General features: G+C 39.1%; 1 protein-coding gene across 1 annotated transcript in view; it reads right to left on the reverse strand.

The window, feature by feature from the left end:
* Window positions 1-19,132, reverse strand: part of Usp46 (ubiquitin specific peptidase 46) — a 65,603-nt gene that overhangs the window by 22,829 nt on the left and 23,642 nt on the right. The window contains exons 2-4 of the mRNA XM_005319995.5: window positions 16,347-16,427; window positions 13,069-13,282; window positions 11,488-11,717 (exon numbers count right to left, since the gene is read on the reverse strand). Of these exons, the coding sequence (XP_005320052.1) occupies window positions 11,488-11,717; window positions 13,069-13,282; window positions 16,347-16,427 (525 nt within the window). The remainder of the gene's footprint in view (window positions 1-11,487; window positions 11,718-13,068; window positions 13,283-16,346; window positions 16,428-19,132) is intronic.

Below are 19,132 nucleotides of genomic sequence, written 5' to 3' on the forward strand. Positions count from 1 at the left end.
AGAGAGTCAGCTAAGGCACCCAGGACAAGCCCAACCTAGAGCAAGACCCTGGGGAACTGCAGAGTCATGAGTGAGCCCACTGACCCTCACACACACAAGTTCAGCCAAGTCCAGCCTAGAGCAGCCCTTAGTCAACCCACAGCTGTATGGGTTATAATAATAAATATAGTTTCATTTAAGCTTCAGAGTTTTGGGGGTGGTTTATAAGAAAGCAATAGAGAACTGATTTGATCACTTTACGTTATATGTATTTTTTTTGTTTGATTACTATCTGTCTCTCCCTTACATAAATGAAAAGTTCAAAAGACTGGCTTCAGTAATAACAAAGACCTTAGCACACCAAGACTCCTCCAGATAGGACACACTCAGATAACCATAAACTCAAGGCAGGCACCTGAAAGGGTTGGAGAATGAGCTGAAACAGCAGATGGCGACACATGCTCGGAGGAAGAAGGATGGCCCGAGTTTGTGGTTCCACACCTGGGACCTGGGATTTGTGGGGAGAAATGTCTTTCTGATCTGGGATCCAGAAGCCTAAATCTGAGAAATAACATCCACTGAAAAGAAGGGAAAGAGTCTGAGAGGGTATCACCAACTTTGCCCACATCTGATTGACCACTGAGCTACCCATCTGCGGCTCAGCATGGAGTACAAAGCAGCTCAGCTGAGGGACAGTCTGGTCCAAGATCTGAGCCATCCAATAAGTAGACTTTGTTGTCCATTTGTTGAGTCACGATAATTTCCAGACTTAATACTAAAGGCATTCAATACTCATGGAAGAAAAATAATAGAATCCAGAGTCTCTGTAATTTAACAGTCTCAATGTTCTAAAAAGGATCCAAACTTACAATATGCAAAGAACCAAGAAAACGGAAGAAATTCTTAACAGAAAATCAAGTGAGACCAATCCTAGAATGACCCAGATGTTGAAATTAGTAGATTCGGATTGTAAAGAAGCTATTATAACTACCTTTGGTAAAGTAAAAGAAAATACATGCATGATGAATCAAAAACTATAACATCCTGGAAGAAAAACAGAAACAATAAAAAAAAAAAGAATCAAATGGAAATTCCAGAACTGGAAAACACAATGGATCAACTTAAGAACAAATTGGAAATGACAGAGGAAAGAGCAAGTGAACTAAAAGACAGATCAATCGAAATTATCTACTAAAAGAGAGAAAAAAAATTGCAGTAAAAATTAGCAAATACTCAGGGCCTTTTTTATAATATCATACATACAAACAGAATCCTAGAAGAGAAGAAAAGAATAATACAGGAAAACCATTTGAAAAAATAATGGCTATACATTTCCCAAATTTGATGAAATACATATATTACTAGATTCAACATACTCCAGAAAAATACAAAAATATATACAAGATACATACAAAGAAGGCCACCAGGAAATATCAGAGGCACATTGTTGAAATCCAAAGATAAAAAGCAAATCTTAACCATCAAGAAAAAAAGGGCGGGCTGGGGTTGTGGCTCGAGTGGTAATGCGCTTGCCTGGCATGCGCAGGGCGCTGGGTTCAATCCTCAGCACCACATACAAATAAAATAAAGATGTTGTGTCCACCAAAACTGAAAAATAAATATTAAAAAAAAAAAAGAAAAAAGGGGCAACTTCACAGAAGAGAGTGATTCAATTAGCAGCTGACCTCTCAGAACCATGGCGGCCAGAAGAGTTTGAAGGATACCTTTAATACCATCTTCTATATCCCACTAACAAATTCTTCAAGAATGAAGGCACAAAGAAAGAACTCGTTATTGACAATTTCTGCACTATAAGAAAAATTAAAGGAAGTTCTTCAGCCAAAGAAACTCAGATCCTCAAAAGGAAACAAAGAGGCAAGGGGCAGCGGTGCATACCTATGATCCCAGCAAATCCAGAGGCTAAGGCAGGAGGATTGCAAGTTCAAGGCCAGCTTCAGCAAATTAGCAAGGATCTAAGAAACTTAGAGATCCTAAATCAAAATAAAAATTAGAAAGGGGTGGGACATGGCTCAGTGGTTAAGCGCCCTGGCTTCAATTCCCAGCAATAGGCGGTAGGGGATGGAGAGGAGTGATAAAGAGCATCAAAATGGTAAAAACATGTGTGAACACAAAAGATATGAATTTTCTGTTTTTGTTTGTTTGGGGGGGGCGCTGGGGGCTTTTTCCTCTTATACCACTTTTTTAATAAAAATTTTTAAAGAAAAAATTATTGTCCTGTGGAGTTCATACCATACACAAATATAATACGTATAACTATATAACATAAAGAACAAGGGAAGGTGAGGGCAGAGGGAATAGGACCTACACTACACATTTACAAACCTTCTATACTTTATGTGGAAATAGAAGCATTATGAACTGCAGACTGTGAAAAATGTGGAATGTAATCTCTAACACAACCACTAAACTTACACATGTGCACACTCACAGGTAATACTGAAAACAAAGGCAAAGAGAAAAATTAATAAGGAATTGTAAAATATATGTATATGTATGTGTACACACACACACATATTCCAATAATCCAGAAATAAAAAGAGAAAAAAAATCCAAGAGAACACACAGAAAACAAATAATAAAATGGTAGCCCCACACCTAAATATGTCAATAATTATAGCAAATATTAATGAACTAAAAATTCCAAATAAAAGAAATAAGCTGATGAATTGATTTAACAAAAAAAGCTAGACCCATTATATGCTGTCTACAAGAGCTAAACTTTAAATATAAAAATACAGATTGAAAATAAATGGTTAGGAAAAAAATACTATGTAAATAATTAGAATAAGTATGGAGAGGGGTTATATTATTATCAAGTAAAATAGATTTTAAGACAAAATTACTATGAGAATAAAAGAAAACATTTCCTAATGACAAAAGGGTCAATTTATTATCAGAATATACCAATCAAATATGAAGGCTCCTCACAACAGAGCCTAAAAAATACATGAAGCTCAACTGTATTCAACAATAAAAAGGAAAGAACCACTGAAACATGGTCCTCCAAAAAGTTAGGTAGACGAAAGAAGTCAAGGTCCAAAAGACTGATTCCATTCACATGAAACATCCAGAAAAGCCGAATCTCTAAGACAGAAAGGAGATTCATAGTGGGCTGGTGCAGGGAATGGGATTAACAGCCAGGTACAAGAGAGAGAGCCGTCTTATTGGTGGAAATGTTCAGACACTAGGTGAAGCTGACAGTTACACAATACAGCAAATTACTAAAAGATCACTGAGGAGATGAATCTCACGGTATGTAAATTGTCCCACAAAAAAGTCATTTTTAAAAAGTTTAAAAATTCATGAAGCAAGAATTGACAGAATTAGGAGAAATAAGACAATCCCACACAGTTAGGTATTTTAACAGCCCTTTCTTAGCAGCTGATAGAAAAGGTGGGGTGGAGGGTAGTCAAAGACATCAAAGATCTGAATAACTTTATCAACTACCACATCTGACTGACAAAGAATATTACACCCAACAACTACACAATGCACATTTTATTCAACTCAGGGATTCTCGACAGGGGAAATTTTACAGTGGTTCATGCCTGTAATCCTAGCAACTGGAGAGGCTAAGGCAGGAGCATCTCAAGTTCATGGCCAGTCTTACCAAATTAGTGAGACCTTCAGCAACTCAGCAAAAACTTGTCTTAAAATAAAAAATAAAAATGACTGGGGTTGTAACTCAGTGGTAAAGTGCCCCTGGGTCCAATCCCCCTTAATAAAAGTGGGGGCAAGGGCAGGTGCCAAGGGAAACTGATTTGCCTTCAGGGAACACTTAGCAATGCCTGGAGACGTTTTCCATTGTCACATCTTGGCAGATGCCACTGGCACCTACTGGGTAGAAAAACGGGGATGCTGCTAAACATCCTATAATGTTTAGGGCAACCCCCCCAAGAACAAAGAATTATCTGAGCCAAAATGTCAATAGTTTTGAGGTTGGAAGACCCCATTTTCAAAGTGCATATGGTACACCTACCAGGAAAGACCATGTGTACAACACAAAATATATCTCAGTAAATTTAAATGACTGAAATGATACTAAATATTCTCATTCTCTAACCACAACAAAATTAGAAATCAATGCCATCAGGACATCTAGGAAAATCCACAATGTTTAGACATTAAAAAGCATACTTCTAATTAATGCATGGGTAAATAAAAAAAATACACAAGAGAAATTAGAAAATACTTGAATTGATGGACAAAGGAAATATAATATCAAAATCTATGGTATTCAGTTAAAACAGTAAAGGGAAATTTATAGTTTTATATAGGTATATTAATAAATGAAAGAACAAGAACCATCTTTTCTATTTCAATTGCTATATCTAGTACCTAAATAACTTCCAGTCTTTAGTAAATGCCCAATAAATATTCACTAAGTGAAAAAGTAACTGAACAAACAGAAAGACATCTAAATATGAGCAGTGGCACCTGAGCGTCAGTAATATGAATGATTTTCATATATTCTTATTTGTTTTTTCAACAAACCACAAGTTATTCTATTTTTTATTAGTAATTTATTTGTTTATTTATTTACTTTTACCTAAATGGATCTTCTCTGGGAGAAAATCAAAGGATTATAGCCAACTGGAATCATACAGAAGGTGGATAACTAGCATTACTTTGTAATGAAAAAAAAATCACAAAATAAAAATTTGTCCTACTAGATGCCAATCTTTCTCCAATAATGATTTCAGGAAGAGGAAGAAAAGGTAAAAATCTCAATACCTAACAGAAGAAAGTTACTGTACCTTTTTCAATTCCAAATGCAAAGTACTTCTAGATTTAGAATGTGAAGAAGCAATGCTCAGGTCAATCTACCCAGCGGAAACAGCCTTCCTCTATGGACTTTTCCCTTTCCCTGCCCCAGAGTGTCAATCAGAAGCAATGAGTGATCAAGCAAAAATTGGGGGTGGGGGTCCTGGAGTGTCCTTCTCTCTCCTAAAAAAGCTGCCAGGAAAAAAAAAAAAAACATATTCTTCCTATACACACAGATTTGGACTAAGGGAAAATACAGCTTGTCCCCAAGGAAACATATATCACTAGGAGACCCAATACTCTCAGTAAGAACAAGCTATATCTTAGTCTCCTTTCTCCCCTCATTCTGGGCATGGAGTCCTCCCTACAACCCAAACACTCCAGTTTAAAAGGAACAGAAGAGACCCTAATTACTCTTCATTTTAAGGTAATTAAATTATATATCAGTTAATAGAACAAGTGAATGTACAGACCATACAAACAAATCATGAGTTTTGCTCAATTCTTGAATAATTGAAGTTATATTCAAATGTGCTTCTAAATCTCCATATTCCTTTCCTGAGTTAGTAGAAAAAGTGACAAGGTTCTGCACTGCTCAACTATGACCTGACAGTGTACTGGCTGGAGGTAGTACCAAAGGGTTGGCTGAGAAAAGTGGTCACTTCCACCCATCTGAAACCCCGAGTCTGGGACTCTCCACTAGGCGAGAGATGCACCTCCATGCATCAACCTGCCCATGCTTGCATCTGTGAAGGCCTCAGATGCTCTATAGGATCAATTTGAACCTCTGCAAACAAAGCAATATAAGAAGCTGCAAATTGGTACTTGTTCCTTAAACAACATTTTGGCTTCAGAATCAAATGTAAATGGGTCTTAAAGCCATGGAAAAGCACTGAAAACCCACAGATATGCAGAGAAAAAAACTCAGCTGAAATAAAAGAGGAAAAATTAAAATTAACAACAAAATAAAACTCCAACTAGCCTAATAAATCTTTGGAAGCAAACAAAGGATAGACCAAGAGAGCTCTTAGCTAGAGTGGAAAATCCCCAAGCCCCAATTCTTAAGTGCTTTTATCAAGGTTATCTGGAAAAGTCAGCAATGAATTGCCCCTTAAAATAGTTTGGAGAAATCTACTGCAGAAAGAAACAGTTTGTCTCCATAAATCCCACAGCTGACATTTGCACTACAATCATGAGCAATGCTTACAAAGGGTGAGACCCTAGGGGCAAAATCATTGCTTTCTGAAGACCTGAAGAGTAGCACAAGGGTTTTCCACAATTGGAGGAACAAGAGGCTGGAGGTGGGACAAAAGGCACAGTGTCCCCAGGGGCTAATTTGCTGCTCAGGATCTAGGGCAATTTAATCCCACTGAGAGATTTCACAAGTGTGGGTCCTGGCGATTTGGATGAAAGCTCTGTCTGCAGCTGCCTGCCACAGGCAAGGACTGGCCTCAAAGGGACCTCCCTCAAAGAGGGCTCTAGGTCTCTCATCTCTGAAGAAAAACTTTCACACTGGCTTTTCCTCCACACTAAGTCCTCTGCATTTTACAACAGGAAGAGCCTGCAGGCAATGTGCTTTCTTAGAAAGCAGAAGGCTTTCCAACAACTAGAGCTTTCTAAAAACGGAATGCATCCTTGGGAGATTGAGTTCCAGCCTCTGGATGGGGTCCATCCAATGCTGGTGACCAACTGGCTAGGACATCATAGAAGGGACTGGGACACTGGCAGAAGAAGGATTAGATGACTCTAGGATCCCATCCAGTTGAAAGATCTAAGAAAATGGAGGGAATCCTACAAGTAACTTCAGGGAGGGAAAAAAAATCATCTACACATTTCAAGGTGGAAAAAAATATATAATTTTTAAAGATCGTCCCATTCTCCAGAAAAACACAGCCACCCACCCTCATCTACTTTCACAAACCAACTACAAACAGTGGGGTTGCCATTATAAAAAATATTATGGTATGGTTCAAAGTTTTTGGAGGAATCCTCTGGCAAAAGGCTTCCTGTCCATGGTAACCCTTCAGGAAATCACAAGCCAGGTAACTGCTTTGCAGTACCAACATTTGAGGATACAATATTTGTGTTCGCTGGGATTGGCTCACTTATTCATAGACAAAAAAGAAACTGAACCAATCATCAGAGTCTTCTTGAAAATCTACATGGAATATTGCCAAGATGGATTTAACTCAGTTTTAACTTCAAAGACAACCAAAAAGGATTCAACCAGTGTGGTGCAGACTTCCTGGTTACAAATGTAGAGATGTGATACCCCATTGTTCTCATATCTATATCATATGGTCACAGAGTAGACTGTACTTCTCCTTCAAAGCATTTTGCGATTATAATTACATAACCAATTATTCATTTTGTCATTAATATGTCTTCATAATGGAACTTCCAGAAAGACAAGGCTCTCATTGTATCTTCAGCATCTCCTACCTTTACATAGCAGATGTGGAAAAAAATGTTTTTTGTTGTTTTGGTTTTTTACTTAATTAAAAACAGTTATACATTAGCAACAGTGAGGACATCTGAGAATATTAGGAGAAACGAAAATGCTGGAAAATGAGAGTGCTCACACGTTGGGTATATAAACTGGTATAATTGCTTTAAGAATCTGATACTCTCAAATGATATAAATGATAAGCATATGATATAAACAAGTAAGTCTACTTCCATGTGTACATCCTAAAGAAACTGAGTTTATATGCACTAGGGTTTATAATATTACAATGTTCATAGAAGCATTGTTCATAATTGACCAAAACTGGAGAGAACCAAATATACATCAACACTAAAGTGGATTAGTAAACTGTGGTATATGCATTCAACAGAATACTATATGCAATGATAATGAATGAATTACAGCATCATGCAGAACACAAATGAATCTTATGAGGGATACTAAGCAAAAGAAACCAAGAGACAAAGGCTACAGAGGCTGGGAGGGGTTGGGGAAGGGAAACTGGGGGTGTAGCTCAGTGGTAGAGCAATTGCATAGCAGGCATGAGCCCTGGGTTCAATCACTAACACCACAAAAAAAAGGGAGGGAGGCAACATGGCCATTCATAAAAACATCAAAACAGGCCATACTATATATTTAAAGGATGTAAGGTAGGTAATGAGTTCTAGCAAACATCTGACAGATAGATCCAAAGAAAACTTATTTTATAAGGATGTTGACTCCAAAAATAGACAATGCACTATGAGAAAGGAAAAATTCAAATCCATCTCACTAATAAAAACTCCATTGCAAAAATCCTAGAAAAGAAAAAAAATAGATCTCAAAACTAACAATGTATATAAAAAGATAAAATTAACTTTGGTTTATCAAAAAAATATAAGGCAGGGCCAACACCAGAAAATCTATTGTAGAAACTTATCACCACATTAAAAACAATTTGGCATTACCTAGTTAAACTGGAAGGCAAATGGGCTCTATAACTCAGCAATTCCATGCCCCACAGGACTACCCCAGAAACACTTACCCATGTGCACCAGGAGACACTTGTATAAGATCTGTAGCAGCTCTGTCAATAAGTCAAAGACTAGACACAACATGAAAGAATGGAAAAATAAACTGTGGTATATTCCAGAACAGTATACTGCACAATGATGAAAATGAACGAACCATTCTGCACACAAAAAAATGGCTGGATCTTTCAATGATGAAAGCAATTGTAGAAGAATATGACGGCATCTATATAAAAGTCATAAACACGCACAATTAAATTTCTAGCAATAAACATGCATGTGTGGGTAAAACCATCAAGAAAAACAAGTGCTAATACACAAAACTGAAAATAGTGGCTTAAGAGAATAATTATTTAAGAGAATAATTAAATTGCAATGAAACACTTGGACGGCTTCAGGGTTATTGATAATGTTCCATTTCTTACTCCAAGTGTCAGGTATGCGGATATTTCTTTATTCTTTAAAATGCTGCTACAACCTTCTCATACAAGTCTTCTTATGCACATGGTTAAAAGACTTGCTGGGTAATCCTTTTGGGAATGGATTTCTGGGTAAATGTGGTAGAAAACCCTCATGATGGGCTTGGTGCCATTTTATTATACATGTTAAATAACACCACAAGGATGTGTCTATAGTATGGAATATTCTACAGGACAAACAACCTGATTTCGTCAACAAATTAACTATAAGGGGGGAAAAAAGAGGAAAGTAAAGGCAAGCTGTAGATTAGAATGCATATTGACCAAATGCAATGTATGGACCATGTTTGAATTGTGATTTGAATTAACCAACCGATAAAAAAAAAAAATAACATCATCAAAGAAACTTGAATGCTGAATGGATAAAAACGATGGAAAGGGATTCTTTTTAGGTATGGTAACAGTATTGCAAATTTTTTTTAAAGAGAGAGAGAATTTTTTAATATTTATTTTTCAGTTTTTCGGTGGACACAATATCTTTATTTTATTTGGTGCTGAAGATGGAACCCAGAGCCCCGCGCATGCCAGGCAAGCACGTTACCGCTTGAGCCACATCCCCATCCCCAAGCATTGCACATTTTTTTAAAATAAAAACACTTCTTTCCTTTTACAGATACATGCAAATAATAAAGAAATTACAAATGAAAGATTATTTGCACTTTGGTTAAAAATAAACCAGTTTAATGAGGGAGGAGGCAGGGCTGGGGATGTGGCTCAAGCGGTAGCACACTGGCCTGGCATGCGTGCGGCCCAGGTTCGATCCTCAGCACCACATACAAACAAAGATGTTGTGTCCGCCGAAAACTGAAAAATAAATATTAAAAAATTCTCTCTCTCTCTCTCTCTCTCTCTCTCTCTTAAAAAAAAAATGATGGAGGAGGCGTGTGGAAGGAGAGATCAACATGGGCCAAAGTGCTAGCAATCACTGATCCTGAATATGTGGGGTTTATTAAGCTATTCTACTTTCATATTCATTTGAATTTTACCAGAATAGAAGGTATAAAGGGAGAGAGGAAGGGAGAGAAAATGAAAAAAGAGGATGGGAGGATCTCAAGAAAAATAATTATGTGCAGAAAATGTTCGGACAGAATATATTTTTAAATGTGCAAGTGGGGCTAATATGTCAGAATTTTTAGAAAATTCTTACAAATTTATCAACTCTGCATGGGAAGATTACTAGTAATTTTTTAGTCTCCATTTGCTTAGCTATGGTTTCTAATTGTTTCCACAAGGAAATCAGAACATTGATTCAAACACCATTAAAAAGAACATTAGAAAGATTGCCAAAAACTAAAGGCTTCTCTACTTACACAGATATAAGCTGATGTTTAAATCCACATTTCTTAACCATTTGGGGGAGGTCACAACTTGCAAAGGACTACATGTTTGTGTCCTCTCAAGATGGATATTGAAATCCTAACCCCTAAAGGGACGGTATCTGGAAGTGGGGTCTTTGGGTCATAAGGGTGTGATGGGATTGGTGTCATTATAAAAAAGAGACACAAGAATTGGCTTCCTCTCTCTCTACTAGGTGGGGGCTTGGCAAGAAGGCAGCCATGTCCAAGCCAGGAAGAGAGCCCTCAGTAGAACCAGACCACGCCAGCACCCTGATCTCAGATTTCCAGACTCCAGAACTGTGAAAAACTAATTTTATTTGCTTAAGTCACCCATTATAGCATTGTGTCACAGCAGCCTGACCAGACTAAGGGGTCATTAGCAGATCTGTTGAAAAGCACCTGTCTCCCGTCCCACAAAATGCACAATCATACACATTTTTTTTTTAGATACTATCAAGAAACTCTAAGACCCTTAATGAAACCATAGACTTTCCATGTTGTGAGTAGTTGTAACAAATAGCTGACATTTATTGCATGGATATTACTTGCCAACATGGTGCTAAGTGCTTTATTAGGACTGACTCATTTAATTCTCCCAGCAACCTATGAAACAGGCGCTCGCTCACACACGCGTGCTCTCGCTCTCTCTCTCTCTCTCTCTCTCTCTCTCACTCTCTCTCTCACTCTCACACACTCACACACATAATCACCAATTTAGAGATAAGGAGACAGAAAAGAGGAATAATTTGCACTACCTTGTGCCACAGCCAGTATACAAACCCAGGCAGCCTGAATCCAGAGCTGGACTCTTAAATATCAATACATGAGGCCACTCACAAAGCTTAAATATAATAAGCAAATATGCCATTCTGTATCATGCTCTGGAGAACATGTTTTCAGATTCAATCAGCATTAAGTACCTCTCATGTGCCAGACCCTTCCAAACACATAAGCTCACCCAAACCTCGAAACAGCTCTGTGAGTGACTCGCCTTATCCACTCAGCTCTCTGTGGTAGAAATTTTCTATTTTGGAAAAGTAGGAGTCAATCTTTTCACTTCAAGTCCACTGAACCACAGCTAACTCACTTTAAGTTGGGGCAACGATCTGTTCCAAATCACACATGACCGAAATCTTTTTAAGATAAATGGTTATGATCCAATTCAGTCGTGTAATTTTTAGACCCTAAAAGTGTCCATGGCACAAAGCAATCCAGCATTTCAAAAGACCTGCCTCATCACTGCATTAGCTAGCTGAGACATCTTGGATGGATTCATGCTTCTCAAAGTCTGCAGTTTCATATTCATGAATAAGCTCCTCCAAATATGCTGAAGGGAACTGCTAGTTCTATAGTAGTATGCTGCACTCATGCACAGCACTGCCCACCTAAATGTGCATAGGCAGGTTTCATGAGAGCACCCCAGTACTTACAGTTTCACAGTTTAAGCATCGGGTTTCATTGGTGAGCGTTCCCTGAAAAATCTCATGGACCCAGGTGAGTTCTGGTTTATTATTCTCTGCAGGTTCATTCATGTTGCCATTTTTTAATTTCCCATTTTGTTTTTCCTGTTTCTTTTCTTCCTGCAGGATGTCCGCAATAGTGTTTAGCAAATAATTTAAAAATTCGTGAGCATCCTGCTGCATGTAGTTATCAAAGAGATCTGGAAAAGGAGAAGGTCATTATTTCCATCTCTGGTTCTTAAAAGGCAAACAGAGATGCCTAGTTTCACATGCCACACTTCCATTTTTATATTGAAAGGGTGGACAGTATGGAATACAAATCTATTCATCTCTATCACGTGGCTTCAATGGGTAAGTTTCTAAAGTTTTGTTCATTTCCATTTTCTGCTGCCATCAAGAACCAATTTCCTCTGTCTCTCTATAGTCATGTATGTAAAAAGTGAGCAGAATTTTTATTTGTTCTAGAGAAAAACATAAATTGCCTGACAATATATCTGATAAAATATCAATTATCAACATGATGTGATCGCAATGACCAATTATTCACTGGGTAATTTCTTCAGGGCCCTGGAGCCTTTTCCCAAAAAGCATATTAAACCCTGGACCAGCCAGGAAGCAGCTTAAATATGATACACAAGGGAGATGAGGAATATGTGTGAGCACATTATCTGATACTATTCCAAAACCAAATTACAAATGACTCCAGAAGCCTCCTGCTGCTCCCTGTTATCAGGACCATTCACTGGGAGACGAATGCAGCTGTGAAACTCCACTATTAATCATGTTCACCACTGGACTGGGAGTGCTTGCTTCCTTCTCTCCCTGAGTGACTTGTATTCTAGTACATAGAAACCACAACAGCTTCAAAAGACAGCAATCAAATTAAATAAGACTTTGTAAAATAAACATCTGATTAACCGTGCAAGTCTGTTGGAGGAAAGCAAAATCTAGAAAAAACACAAGTTGCCCCGACAAACAATTCCCTGGTCAGAAATATTATCAGTGCAAAAGTATCCCCCACAAAAGAGAAGACAGAAAAATCAGGTGACAGCAGCACATTTTTATCATATAGATATCGACTTGATATCCTTTAATTGTCTTAGGCAAATAAAAATGAGGTATTATCTTCAAAACGGCAGAGACTCTGATTAGGAACTATGCACTTACTTTACCACTTATGACAAGTTTAGAAAACAGTACTATTTTATTCAGTTATTACATCAGCCTATTTAATCTGATGACTGTCCCACTCAGAAGGCTGCCATGGACCATTTTCCTCTTACAAAGATCCCACTCAGAATAGAGTAAAAAAAAAAAATCATTCTATCATGAGATGGATCTAAGTTCTTAAGCATATTGTCAAACCAATTTTGTGTTATATACAATGGATAAGAGGAAGAAATAACTTTTCTTAAAAAATGACACTTGAATAGTTGACCATACTTATTTTCCCTTTAGAAACCAAGTTGGCTTTTCATTGTGAAGATGCACAGAACTGTCAGCGTCCCTTATTCTAGAGCTTTAAATCCAGTATGCGCCACCTTGACTTACCATTCTCTTTTCTCAGCCTCGAAATGAACTTCTTTGGTGGGATGACGCCGACCTTCTTCTTTTGCGTGGCAATGCTGTGGAAGAGGTCTGCCAGGCATGTCAGCAGGTTTTCCTTCTTTTTTTGCTGGGCCTTGTATGCCAACACATTCTCACGGAACGGCCGGCAGAAATACAAGGCCTGAAGCACGGAGTTACAGTAGCATGTGTTTCCAAACTGCCAAAGGACAAGAGGGGTGGTTCAAGTCATTGCCTGAGGAAAGCCAGCTCTGGAACAGGAGGAGAGAAGGAGAAGGCCAGGATCCATGAACCTGCACAGATTTCCCTGCATCAGAGCCCAGCTCACCACATGAGAAAATTGGTTAGTTAAACACCAGTGACTACCTGATCAATAGGGAAAGGAATGAAAGGGCCTTATCTGTGATTTGCTTTTCATGGTTTCAGTTACTTGTAATCAATCACAGACCAAAAATATTAAGTGGAAAATTACTGAAATAAAGGACATGTCAGTTTTCAATGGTGATCCATTCAGGATCATGTGATGAAACCTCATACCATCCTGTGCCATCCTGCCAAGACCATGAATCATCTCTCTGCCCAGTGTATCCATGCTGTATATGCTACCAGTCCATACATCATTTAGTAGCCATCTCAGTTATCAGATCAGCTGTCACAGTACCACAGTGTTTGTGTTCAAGTTACCCTTATTTTACTTAATAATGGCTCCAAAGCCATTTTTTTAAAAAAAGCAATGATACCGATGGTTTTATTAGAATATGTTGTTTTAACTGTTCTGTTTTATTAGGATATTATTATTGTTGTTGTTAAGTTTGTGTAATAAATTGAACTTTATCGCAAGTATATATGTATAGAAAAAAACATAGTACATATCCAGTACTATCCATGGTTTCCAGCATCTACTGGGGGTCCTGGAACATAATCCCCACCGAGAAGGGGAGACACATAATTCTCTATAAAAATCTCTAAAATAATAATAAGCACTCTGCCTATGCTTAGATAAAGAGTCTAATGAAACCTTCTGGTGCTTAGAAAAAGAGAAGAAAAAAATCTACATAATATGCAGACCAAGAAAAGCAGCTGGCCAGATAAAAGTTGCCACATTTACAACACATCAAAACTCTCATGACAAGGAAACTAAACTCAAATCAAAAAGAAATGGAGGAACTAGGAACCACCTGCCCAGCTGAATCAGCCTGAAATGAAGGGGGGCTCTTTCTCTTCTTTCAAGAGTCCAGTGCCCCTGCCCATTGCCTCAGACCACAATGCCTCACTTCAGTGCAAAGGAGGCAAAAAAAAAAATGTCTCTTTAAGCCAAACTCCCATCTTCCCATCTCTTACCTTCTAAATTACCCTCCCTCCTTTCTTCCAAGGAGGCAGTTGTTCCAGTACAGTATCACCCAAGTCCTGGTCTCCTATAACCAGATTAGGGCCCACACAGTAATATGTTAATATCTCTTGAAATCATGGACACTGAGCTTATGCGTACAGAGGAGAAAGTCATTATCTCACTCGGTTCCCAGTGACTAAGTCCGACTCCGTGGGAGAGCACGGCTGAGACCATCACTTCAGAATTGCTCCTACACAGTGAAATAAGCAGGAAGAAAGACCCTAAGGAAGTAACAAGATTAACAGCCCAGATTGCAAACTGCAGTGGAGGACTCACTAGGGCGCAGACACCTTCTCGGAACTGGCTCTGGGCTCAGGTCCTCTGCCTGAGAACGGAACAGAGGCTCCACCACACCTTCATGACATCTCCACGGGAGCTGAGATAGAACGTTCCCTATTTTTACATATTTTAATCTGCTTTACCACAATTATGTAACAGAAGATGAACCTTTTATAGAGACGCTGGAACCATCATAAATTACCACTTGAGGGATCATAAATGAAGAAAGTAACAAGTAGAGAGGACACAACTCTTCCACAAACTAGAAATGGGCCTTAATTCCTTTTTTCCTTCATAGTCTGCATTTATATTTTCCTTAGCCAGGGCAGAGTTCCCATGACTTCAATAATCATCTTCACAGAGCTAAGCAGAGGCCCGGGCACAATGGCTAAAAAAATTGTAGTAAAATTAGAAGTCAGTATTTCACCCACACAATGCCCTATATTCTAGTGCTTTATTAATCCTTCCACCTTCTCTTCTTTCCTCTCTATTCCGTGTTTCACTTTTACCCAGACATTCTTTAATGCTTGGCCCTGATCCAGTGAACAACTCCTGGGAAAAAAAAGGGGCAAAAATTTGCCAAGTGTCCACAATGTGCCTCGGTCTCATCTCAGGGTCTTATACTGATCCATCCTTTTCCCAAGTGGGTATAAACTATGATCCCCATTTTACAGATGGGAAAATGCAGGTTCAGATCACACAGCTAGAGAACAGCACAGGCAGGATTCCAACACAGGTCTGCACTGCACTGGAACCACTGTTCTTTCCATTATATCCTAGGCTGTATTTACTTGCAGAGAATATTTCCAGCTTACCCCAATACTGACCAGACCTAGGCATTGGCAGTCTATGCATAGAGTAGTTGTTCCAGAAAACCATGTGTTTATGAATTAACACTTGATAGCACTTCAAACTTCCATCACAGAGAGAAAGGACCGGGTGAGGAAGGAAACTCACAAGGGGTAGGTAGCTCAGGAGGGGTGGGTGACACTGCCCTGCTCCTTGATTATCATCAACCTACTTAGGAAGCAGAGGCTGGAAGTCCAGCCAGATACAAGGGGCTACAGCAGAGTGCAAAGGAAAGTGAGGCCAAGCAATTCTGAGCAACATGTGCTGGTTCTTCCCCACAGCTGTCCCTGTTCCTGGCACGATACCAGGTTATATTATGAGCCAGTCACTACGGATGAGCTGGTGACAGTGTCAGAACTCTGGCTATACTGATACATACAGAAACAAAGCCTGCCTGGAGAGCTCACCCCATGATAAAGGAGGACATGCAAAAGCAGATTTGGCTACAAAGGCTAATGAAATCACCATGAGATTACGTGTGCAAAGGAAATCCCTCAAAGCACAGGGAAGGGGGGATGTGAATCTGACCCAATATTGTCGTAATTAAATCCTTTTTTTCTGGGACAATTCATTTAAAACTTTCAAAAAATAGATTAAAATACCCCCCCATTTCCAACATGTGCCATTTCTATGAACTAATGCACATTGACAATTATTTTAAAATTGGTAATGATGAAGATGGCAGCAGAGGTTGCATCAAATACTCTAAAATGTTTGATAAAAATAGTACATTTTAAATACTTACATTGACCAATCCGAAGTAGTGTTCATTGATTGGAAACTGCTCTGGACCAATGTCTTTTTCCAGAGCAGAGGCATTGGTGCCCTAAAAGAAAAAAGAATAACAAAAGCTCTGTTGCATGTAAAATAGACAAGAAAACAAGAGGATACTTGAGCCGCCTACTACAGAGACAAGCATCTCCCCTGGTCAACAGGTATCTGGGGATGTTCACACTGAAAGGCAAGGTGTCAGAAGAAGTCGGTAGATTTGGTAGTGATGCCAGCTCTATTCTTCTTCATCCATTCAGCCCTGTTCTTTGTGGTTTCCATCATCCTCCCTCAGGAAAGGAAGTGTGAGATAGGCAAATGAGCAAACTATCACTAAGAACTTCTGAATAAAACATCATCATTCTAGACAGCTGCAGAGGCTTTAAAAAAACATGGCACGGAGAAATATATTACCACTTTCAAAGTCAATTTCTTCATTTGACAAGGATTTACTCTGCACCCACTGAGCCAGACCCTGGTCTCCCCATCTAGACGTTGATAAGAGAGTGGTGAACAAAAGGGACGCGTTGCCTGATTTCATGGAGTGCCCACTTTAGTAGATGAAGAGGGCCTGAGACACAAAGCAAGCGTGTTGGACAGTTTACTAGGAGTGCGGTGCACTGGAGGAGAACACTGGCAAGTGAAATAGGGAAGAAAGTAGGCAGCAGGGATGGGGATGACAGGAAGCAGTGGTAAAGGAGAGGCATATGGCAGCAGAGGATGGATAGCTGCACTTCTAAGAAGAGAGGTCAGGGAAGGCCTTACCTAGAAGGTAATGCATCCAAAGAATATTGTGAGTAATGGAGAAATACACTTTGACACCTAACAGTTCTCAGATGCATCAAATTGGGAAGCCACGAGACACTCCACCATGGGAATAAACAGCTACCAGTTACTCCTAGCATGTGTCAGGGACTGTGCTATTCATCCTTACAGTTATCCAACAGATCACATTTAACAGACAAGGAATTTAAAGCTCAGAAGAGCTGAAGAATCTTTCCCAAGTCCACAGTCAATAAGTGGTAAAGCCACAGGATAAAACCAGGAGTCAGACTCGGAAGTCCCTGACCTTAAACAAATGCTGCACAGAGTGATCCTGCCTGTTAAAACATTGACTGAGCCCCCACTAAGGGACAGTCACTGGCAATGGATAATCATTACTCCCCCAGGCCTGAATGAGTCTGCTGGGATTAGGAAGTGACTAGGTTCACTCCAATAAGGTAAGTGCAGGGGCCCCTCATTATCTGCGGAGGACTGGTCCCAGGAACCCCTACATAGATGCTTGGGTCCCTTATGAAAAATGATGTAGTATTGGCATACAATCCACACACATCCTCCTGTATACTTTAAACCATCTCCTCTTATGATATCTAATACAACATAAATACCATGCAGACAGTTGCTACACTGTACTGTTTAGAGAATAACAGCAAAGAAAAAGGACTGTACATGTCCAGTACAGATGAAGTTTTCTTTTGGTATTGTTGACCCATGGCTGACTGAATCCATGCATGAAGAGCCCATGAATGTGAAGGGCCGGATGGAGTTTGACGAATGGTTTGGATCAAACTCCATTTGTTCTTCCTTAACTCTGGAGCCTTCTCACATTCTCAGGCTATCACTTAAGACTTAGCTCACAGAAACTTTGGGATATAGACAGATTGGTAAAAAGACATGTTTTTTGTTGTGGTGGTGGTTGTTTGACACTAGTGATGGAACTCAGGGCGCTTAACCACTGAGCCACATCCCCCGCCCTTTTTATTTTGAGACAGGGTCTCGCTAAGTTGCTTAGGGCCTTGCTAAGCTGCTGAGGCTGGCTTTGAACTTGTGATCTGCCTGCGTCAGCCTCCAGAGTTGTTGGGATTACAGGCCTGCACTATGGCTATGGCGCCCAGCTAAAAAGCCATGTTTTATTATCAATTTAAAATCTGCTGCTACTACTTAGTCCTAACTCAAAATTAGCACCTCTCACAGGAAGAAATGGCCAAAATGGAGGCTGAGACCTAGTGAAGATGGCCACTAGTCACCAAGAAAACATTAAATGCAAAAAAAAAAAAAAAAAGAAGAAGAAAAAAGAAAGAAAATAGCAGCAGAAATGGCAAACTGCATCCCCACACCCTAATATCCTGCTTCCACTTGGTTTCTAGGTTCTTAATACTGCCCCACCAATCTAAGTTCCTTCACCCATCATCTGAGACTGAGTGAGGTATGAGTTCAATGTTCATTTGTGGGTAAGGTAGTTTCAATATTTTTTATTTTGTGTGTGTGTGTGTGTGTGTGTGTGTGTGTGTGTGTGTGTGTGAGAGAGAGAGAGAGAGAGAGAGAGAGAGAGAGAGAGAGAGAGAGAGAGAGAGAGAGAGACCAATGTAGCTCTACTTATAAGGCTAAATTTTTGAAATAACATATCAAATTATGGCAGGATTTTATGGTGCAGACAAAAAAAATCACTAAAGTTTCAGTAAAGTTACCTTTTGATCATAATTCAATGTAAATAATGTGCATTAAATATACCCATAGCCATTTTTCAAGAAAAATTAGAATATATGGCTTAGAGCCCGGGAGAAACGTCAGATACAAAAATATAGCACAAGGAGATAAATCTCATTAAATCTTTAGGAAAAAAAGCAATATATTCAAGTTAATGGCTGATTTTTCTTGCTAGCTGTTAAGTCTTAGATTGCTTCTGCTCTTTTCTACCTACCTTGGTATTTTCCCATCTATGAGGATGGTGACTCCTCCTAAGGGAAGAGTCCCAGGGGACAG

The sequence above is a fragment of the Ictidomys tridecemlineatus genome, chromosome 9 (assembly GCF_052094955.1).
Source record: "Ictidomys tridecemlineatus isolate mIctTri1 chromosome 9, mIctTri1.hap1, whole genome shotgun sequence".
Lineage (NCBI taxonomy): Eukaryota > Metazoa > Chordata > Mammalia > Rodentia > Sciuridae > Ictidomys > Ictidomys tridecemlineatus.